The sequence below is a fragment of the Dendrobium catenatum genome, unplaced genomic scaffold (genome assembly GCF_001605985.2).
Source record: "Dendrobium catenatum unplaced genomic scaffold, ASM160598v2 fragScaff_scaffold_993, whole genome shotgun sequence".
NCBI lineage: Eukaryota > Viridiplantae > Streptophyta > Magnoliopsida > Asparagales > Orchidaceae > Dendrobium > Dendrobium catenatum.
The window spans coordinates 1,530,364-1,539,232 of NW_021319455.1; the positions used below are offsets into that span (position 1 = coordinate 1,530,364).

At 30.7% G+C, this 8,869-nt stretch overlaps 1 protein-coding gene across 1 annotated transcript in view; it reads left to right on the forward strand.

Moving 5' to 3' along the window:
• The window catches only part of LOC110092049 (bidirectional sugar transporter SWEET3b-like), a 13,427-nt gene extending 4,887 nt beyond the window's left edge, over positions 1-8,540 (forward strand). Inside the window, exons 2-5 of the mRNA XM_020816393.1 lie at positions 6,383-6,608; positions 7,162-7,323; positions 8,206-8,325; positions 8,421-8,540. Coding sequence (XP_020672052.1) covers positions 6,383-6,608; positions 7,162-7,323; positions 8,206-8,325; positions 8,421-8,540 — 628 coding nt within the window. The remainder of the gene's footprint in view (positions 1-6,382; positions 6,609-7,161; positions 7,324-8,205; positions 8,326-8,420) is intronic.
• Positions 8,541-8,869: the final 329 nt, after the last annotated feature.

The following is an 8,869-nucleotide window of genomic DNA, read 5'->3' on the forward strand; positions in this document are numbered from 1 at the left end:
GTGTACACAATCTAACACAATATCTACAAAAATAAAAGTACACAAATATACACAATTTTACACTTACAGTCCGACACAACTCTGCGCTCGGACCCACACAGTAATAATATTTCTTGTTTGGATTATTTTTTACTGCTTTGGTTTTCAACTGCAACCACATTTTATTTGGCTACTGCTTTTATTATTTTCATAATATTTTATGCTAGGAAACGCTTCTAAATAACTTTAAAAAATTCTATCTTTATTAACAACATTTACAACCACCGTTAAAAAATGTTATAGTCTTCCCAAACGATCCTTAGCCAACAAAGTTCATATTAGAAAGATTTTCAAGAGTAAATTTTTATGAGGGGGAAAATCACTGTCTATGCTGCAATCAAGTTGAGCTAAGTTACATAATAATTTGATTGATTAAATATATTTAAGACAACAAATAAAGTTATAAAATGATTATGAAGTTATTATGAAATAACTTAACTATGCTTGCAAAAATAACCTATCATCAAATTTTTAAAACATAACAGACAAGCAAAACCAAACAAAATTGTGATTATATTTAAAATGCAAACAACCGTTAGTCATACCATAAGTTCTTCCGTTATGAGCTCATGCCGAGCTTACAATAGTTCATGTTTAGCATATTTAAATGTTCAATAATCATATTTGTATTGCTTGACACAATTGAATGTGGTTTTTAAACGAGCTAAATATAACCAGTTAAAAGTTCCTATGAAGAAATAGTTTATAAATCTACATGACAATCAATTCAATAAATCTTAGAAGAGCTAAATGATTCAATTATATTTCTAAATATAAAGCCAAAATTCTTTATACAAATAAACAAATCAACCTAGAACATCATTAACAATCCAACATAATATGTATGATATGATTCCATTGTATGATAGTGCTAATGGATGTTTGGTTACAAAGTAATCAAGAAAGCATTGGAAAGACTTTGCTGAGTAAAATCAAAAAAACAATTGCCAACTACCAAATAGTTTTTATATGTAATATTTGTATATTAATCAACAAAAAAAGATGAAATCATATATATTCTTTAGTCAAATTTTGATTATTATGATATAGCTTAGATTAACGACCTCAATTCACCTAAATCCAGAATGATCCCAAATGCTTCGAGATAGGCAATAATAATGGCATTGACTAATCAAGTAACAGACATTAATATAACAGTATGATAGATTGAAATGTCCGTCATGTCCTAAATGAAATCAACATAAGCATGCAATGTTATCTATATCATTTTATAAGGATTAAATCCTCTTCTTAGTATTATGTTTTAAAAGAGGAGATTCTTAAAAACCATAAAATATTATAGATGCATATAACTTGAAAAAGTTTGTATTTTGTGAAAGGACTCACAAATTAAGAGTGAAGTTTGGCTTGAGTGTGATTGGAATCATACCACTTGTGTTATAGTAGGTTATATAAGAATATTAGTTTTATATCAATTATATGAAAATATATATTGATGTAGAAAGGCTAAATAGATTCACTTATTACATTTAAGCTTTTGATATAAAAATGAGTTTAATATTGTTACTACGAGTATACGAATCCAACTTTTGCTTTTGTTTGTCCTCAATTTTTAACAATATAATATCATAATTATAGTTTGATGAGGTCAAGTTTATTTAGTTGTCTTTCATAGATGTTTATTTCATTTATTATGTTTAAGTAAATTAATAGCAAATGACTACTAAGAAGCTCTAGTGTTGAGTAGGTTTTAATAGAAAATTAAGTTATAAAGCTATATTAAGGGTTAGAGGTGTGTAGAGGATAATCCTCACAAAGGGAAATATTAACCATATTGAGTAATATTGTGTTTAATATTAGATTGAATGAATAAAATATAACATTGTAAATAATGAGTGGATCATCATCACTCACAATTGATGTATCGAGTCCAATTGAGATCCCCTTAACTCACACTATTAAGAAAAAGAAATATGAGAACAAGGATCAGGTCTAGGCCTCTTACCCCAATAATCATAGCAAGGACGAGAATATCCACTGTCAAACAATGACCCCTTTATGTAATAATAGTTTGCACCCAAAGATATCAATATAGCTAACATGCATGCCAGATTTTAGTTATCATCAAAATTAATTGACCAAATGAAATAGCAGTAATATAAAAGGTTAATCCAATATACGATGAAGAATGTAACAAAATGTATAAATAAAAAGTAGCACGATTTTTTCTTGGGCTTTATTTTAAGAAAAAAAAAATAGAAATGAATTAGTGTCAATTCACCACACAATGAAAATGGAATTATGTATACTCTAATGTATTAGGTTCATAATAAGTCACAACAAATACATGTTATGTGAAATGAGATATAAATATAAACATTCATCTTAGGGAGTGTGGAACCAAAGGAAAATGGAATTGGGCCAAAGTCAATGATGATTAAAACATGCTTTCACCTGAAAGGCTTAACTATATGAGAGGCTAAAAAAGAGAATTCTTATAACATCATTTTCAACTATTTGAAGTGCGCTTAAAGTCTTATGTGTCCCTTAAGAGTCTCTCATTCACATATGAGCTATCACTAGTTCATCACTCTTCCCAAATAAAATTATTACAACATCATAGAGTATCATGCACTAAGAACTCTCTCAAACTACATTAATATGGGGTACTTGATTTTAACTTAACTTAAATACATATATAAGGTGATAATGACCAATAAGAAACATAAACTATATGAACCATTTGATACAATTGAAGTTTGTTATATACAATTTTTAGAGAGTGTGACATAAGAATAATTAAAGTTATTAGATACACTTGTTGTGATAGATCACGTGGTTGATAATTGATTTGACCATCATACATCTAGCCTAATTTTTGATCTGTCTTCCTTAAAATGTTAGTACATAATCAAATGTTAAGAAGATTGATTTATAGTTCCTATGATTTTTTATCTCTTATATCAAGATTGAACATATTTTAATATCAAAATATCCTACAAAGCATTCATATGTTGATGACTTATGATGTATGATACTTAAAATATGCTGTATAAGATATTTTTATGGAGAGTGATTTGCCATTAGGAGAGCTCTCATGTAAGAGAAATGTATTAATTAGACACATGAGGCGTTTGTTTATTCACATTTTAGATAGCTTTTTTCACACATTAGATAGCTAAAAAATAAGTATGCATTAGACGATTGGGGCGCGCTGCTTTGGGTTTTTTTATTTTTTTTTTTTGCGGCCTTTTTAGATTGGACAACAGCTAGAAAATTTTTCCGGCGGTTTTTTTTCACCGGAAAACTTTTCCTACGCGCTGGCTTTACCAGTGAAAAAAATCAGCTTGGTAATAAATGATTTTCATGTAGCGAAATATCAGTCATAAGAATGGTTTCAAGAACGATGAGCTAAACTCATTATAACTTTTTATTTATGGAGGACTTTTTCCTTGCTAGATGTCCTCATCATTTCACTTCAAAAATACTTTACTCATTACACCACTAGTGAATTTGCCTCTTCACATCTTTAGCTACTTTCCTCTTCTATATATTCCATATACTACAAGTTGAATATGCCTAAGGGGAAACCAACGAAATTAGGTGCCTGCAATTATAGTATTTAAGAAGCATATTAGATAAACAATACATATAATTAATACAAATTAAAATGCACCAATTGTAATTTTAATTAAATATTACCCAATAAAATAATTCATGAGAAACAAATTCCATATCTATCCATAAAGAAGTGGCGAGAGTGTGAAGAAAGACAAGTGGAAAGGCATGAACTCCACACTCTTTGTAGCTATCACTTGCTTCTACATTCAAAGAAAAATGTAGATTAGAGAAGTTTTATTGGCCCACCTTGTCCCAAATCAGCTTAAGCTAGTTCAATTGATCATTCACGATTAAGGCTTCGTTTGGATGCTTTTTTACTGCCTCTTGAAGCAGCTTTTTAGTACAAAATTTTAATTTTTGCTACTAGAAAAGCTGCTTTAAAGAAGCAATAAGAAAGCTATCCCAAACAAAGCCTAAACATGCATGAAAACATGTCTATGTCTCTCATCATAATCGTCTCAATGAGACCATCATTTATATTACAAATTCATCCAATTTGATGCATGTAATTCAATAAGAAAATTATAACTAATTTGAAAGCAAAGAAACTTAGGCTTCGTTTAGACGGTTTTTTATTGTTTTCTAAAACGGAGTTTTAATACAATTTTTTTATTTTGTAGTTAAACTCCGTTTAGAAAGCACTGAGAAAAGCCGTCCCAACGAATCCTTAGGTTCATTTTGGACGGCTTCTTAATCTTTTAAAGCAGCTTTATAGTATAAAAAATTTTATATTTTTCTACTAGAAGGTGTTTTGAGAAAGATTAAAAAGCCTACAAACGAAACATTAGGCTTCGTTTGACAGCTTCCTTACTGCTTCTTGAAACAAACTTTTTAGTACAAATTTTAATTTTTGTACTAAAAAACTATTTTTAAGAAGCAGTAAGAAAGCCGCCCAAACCAAGCCTTAGGCTCCATTTTACTGCTTTTTAACTGCTTCTAAAGCTTGCTTTCTAAAAAAATAATTTTTTGTACTAGAAAAAGACATTTAAAAAGCAGTACGAAAGCCCGTCCCAAACTAAGGCTTAGAGAAACAACATTTGCTTATAGAAAATTACCCACCAAAGCTGCCAATGAGAGGCATACATGCTGATGGAGCGGGCCGTGCCAATACTTCCTACAACTTCCTCCGAGTCTCGTGATCATGCATCTTGAATTTGGATACAAACGCAGTTATCAGAAACACAGTTATTATTGTCAATAGCTGCATCAAAATATTCCTCTGCACAAAAAAAAATTGAAATATAAGCATATATGTATAGCTGAAAAGTTATTACACATAAGCTTCGTTTGCGACAGCTTTGTTGTTGCTTTCTAAATAATTTTAACTAGTACGAAAGCTATTCTTTTTTTTCTATTTCGCTCATAAGTTCTACAGGCCTCAATCCTATTTTATACTACCTGAAAATAGAAGCCTAATTTCGCTCTTGCTTTTATGCCTGATTCGAAGTCAAGTTAATGTTGTAGGCTTCGTTTGGGCGCTTTCTAAAATTTTTATACTAAAGTATTTTAAGAAGCAGTTAAATAGCCGTCTCAAACGAGGCTTAAAGATATTAATTCTACAGCAAGTTTCGAAAAAGTTATTTCTGACAACAACTTTACAATCACTCTTTACGAAATGCTACAATATCTAAATTAGATCCTAATTTATGCATTAGACTAAGCAATAATAGAAAAAGAAGATGTTTAGCTAAACTTGCCTTTGTCTTAGCTATGGAAGAAAACCAATATATTATGATAAAAATGAAATTCCAAGAGGACTCCAGCTCCATTAACTGTGACCACAGATATGTTTTCCCCAACCATAGCTCACTATAGGAAGACCATACCATGTATAATTAAGGCAATAAATAGAGCAAGCAGAGTATGGTATGCATGAATATTCTCCTGTGCTTCTCTTCTGTATCACTCTTTTGAAAGTTAATCTGAAGAGAAAAAAAAAAGAAAATTTCATAAAAAGATCAGCAAAAAAATGAGTATATTTGGGATAACTGCAACATTTTTATAAAGTTGTTTGGGATGAAAATAGCTTAGTTATTATGATCAGAGGAAGCAACTTCTTACTCAAGAAATTTTGAAAACATGCAGAAAGCACAAAAACAAAGCATAATGAATATTTGATGCTATTTGAAAAGCAAAGCTGCGAAAAAGCTGCCTTTCCAAATAGACTTTGGTTCATTTAGGATGTTTTTACTGCTTCTTAAAGCAGCTTTATAAGCTGAGATAAGCAAAAAATTGTCCGAAACGAAACCTTTTAAGTGAAGGAATTAACAATAGCCAAATTATCAATTACATGGGTGTGATGAAGAGGAGAAGCACAGCTGCATTGCCTGCACAATTATCCAAAAATATTGTTTGAATGTTAGAAAAAAAAAATGTCAATATTGAAAAGGAAACAATTCCAATTTTTTTTTTTCTTTTGCAAAAATATTTGATTTACATATTGATCACTGACGATTCCTATGTAAAAAGCTGCTTTAAGAAGCAGTAAAAAATCATCCTAAATGAACCAAAGTCTATTTGGAGCAGGCAGCTTTTTCGTAGCTTTGCTTTTCAAATAGCGATCAAAATTTCATTTATCTTCTGCTTTTTTGATGCTTTCTCGCTATTTTTCAAAATTTCTTGGAGTAGAAAGTTGCTTCCTCTGATCATAATAACTAAGCTATTTTCATCACAAACAACTTTATAAAAAGTTGTAGTTATCCCAAATATACTCATTGTTTTTGCTGATCTTCTTATGAAAAATTTTTTTTTTTCCCTTCAGATTAACTTTCAAAAGAGTGATACAGAAGAGAAGCACAGGAGAATATTCATGCATACCATACTTGCTTGCTCTATTTAATTGCCTTAATTATACATGGTATGGTCTTCCTATAGTGAGCTATGGTTGGGAAAACATATCTGTGGTCACAGTTAATGGAGCTGGAGTCCTCTTGGAATTCTCATTTATTATCATATATATCTGGTTTTCTTCCATAGCTAAGACAAAGGCAAGTTTAGCTAAACATCTTCTTTTTCTAATTATTGCTTAGTTCTAATGCATAATTAAGGATCTATTTAGAATAATTGTAGCATTTCGTAAAAGTGATTGTAAAACTGTTGTCAAGAAAGTAACTATTTTGAAACTTGCTGTAGAATTAATATAACTTTAAGCCTCGTTTGAGACGGCTATCTTATTGCTTATTAAAATAGCTTTTAAGTATAAAAATTTTAGAAAGCCGCCCAAAACGAAGCCTACAACATTAACTTTACTTCGAATCAGGCATAAAAGCAAGAGCGAAATTAGGCTCTATTTTCAGGGTAGATAAAATAGGATTGAGGCCTATAGAATCTTATGAGCGAAACAGAAAAAAAAAAAAGAACAGCTTTCATACTACTTAAAACGGTTTTCTAGTATAAAATTTTCTATTTCAAAAAATTTGTGTACGTATTGTAAAATTATTTAAGAAAGCAACAACAAAGCTGTCACAAATGAAGCCTTAATGAGTAATAACTTTCTCAACTATACATATATGCTTATATTTCATTTTTTTTTTTGTGCAGAGGAATATTTTGATGCAGCTATTGACAATAATAACTGTGTTTCTGATAACTGCGTTTGTATCCAAATTCAAGATGCATGATCACGAGACTCGGAGGAAGTTTGTAGGAAGTATTGGCACGGCCGCCTCCATAGCAATGTATGCCTCTCCATTGGCAGCTTTGGTGGGTATTTTCTATAAGCAAATGTTGTTTCTCTAAGCCTTAGTTTGGGACGGCTTTCGTACTGCTTCTTAAAACTGTTTTTTAGTACAAAAAATTATTTTTTTATTAGAAAGCAGCTTTAAGAAGCAGTTAAAAAGCAGTACTCCCAAATGGAGCCTAAGGCTTGGTTTGGGATGGCTTTCTTATTACTTCTTAAAATAGTTTTTTAGTACAAAAATTAAAAATTTGTACTAAAAAGTTGTTTCAAGAAGCAGTAGGAAAGCTGTCCCAAACGAAGCCTAATGTTTCGTTTGGTACGGCTTTCTTAATCTTCTCAAAACACCTTCTTAGTAGAAAAAATAAAATTTTTATACTATAAAGCTGCTTTAAAAAGCATTAAGAAAGCCGTCCCAAATGAAACCTAAGGATTCGTTGGGGACGGCTTTTTCAGTGCTTTCTAAAACGGAGTTTTACTACAAAAATAAAAAAAATTGTATTAAAACTCCGTTTTAGAAAACAATAAAAAAACCGTCCTAAACGAAGCCTAAGTTTCTTTGCTTTCAAATTAGTTATAATTCTTCTTCATTGAATTACATGCATCAAATTGGATGAATTTGTAATATAAATGATGGTCTCATTGAGACGATTATGATGAGATGACATAGACATGTTTTCATGCATGTTTTAGGCTTCGTTTGGGATAGCTTTCTTACTGCTTCTTAAAGCAGCTTTTCAGTACAAAAATTAAAATTTTTGTACTAAAAAGTTGCTTCAAGAAGCAATAAAAAAGCATCCCAAACGAAGCCTTAATCGTGAATGATCAATTGAACTAGCTTAAGGTGATTTGGGACAAGGTGGGGCCAATAAAATTTCTCTAATCTACATATTTTTCTTTGAATGTAGAAGCAAGTGATAGCTACAAAGAGTGTGGAGTTCATGCCTTTCCACTTGTCTTTCTTCACACTCCTCGCCACTTCTTTATGGATAGCATATGGATTTGTTTCTCATGATTATTTTATTGCGGTAATATTTAATTAAAATTACTAAATTGTGCATTTAATTTGTATTAATTTATATGTATTGTTTATCTAATATGCTCTTAAATACTATAATTGCAGGCACCTAATTTCGTTGGTTTCCCCTTAGGCATCATTCAACTTGTAGTATATGGAATATATAGAAGAGGAAAAGTAGCTAAAGATGATGAAGAGGCAAATACTAGTGGTGTAAATGTGTAAAGTATTTTTGAAGTGAAATGTGAGGATATCTAGCAAGGGAAAAGTCGTCCATAAATAAACAAGTTATAATGAGTTTAGCTCTATGTTCTTGAAACCATTCTTATGACTGATATTTCGCTACATGAAAATCATTTATTACCAGCTGATTTTTTTCACTGGTAAAGCCAGCACGTAGGAAAAGTTTTCCGGTGAAAAAAAAGCCGCCGAAAAATTTTCTAGCTGTTGTCCAGTCTAAAAAGGCCGCCAAAAAAAAAATTTAAAAAAAACCCAAAGCAGCCGCCCCAATATCCTAATATGTACAATAACATATTTTTAGCTATCTAATGTGT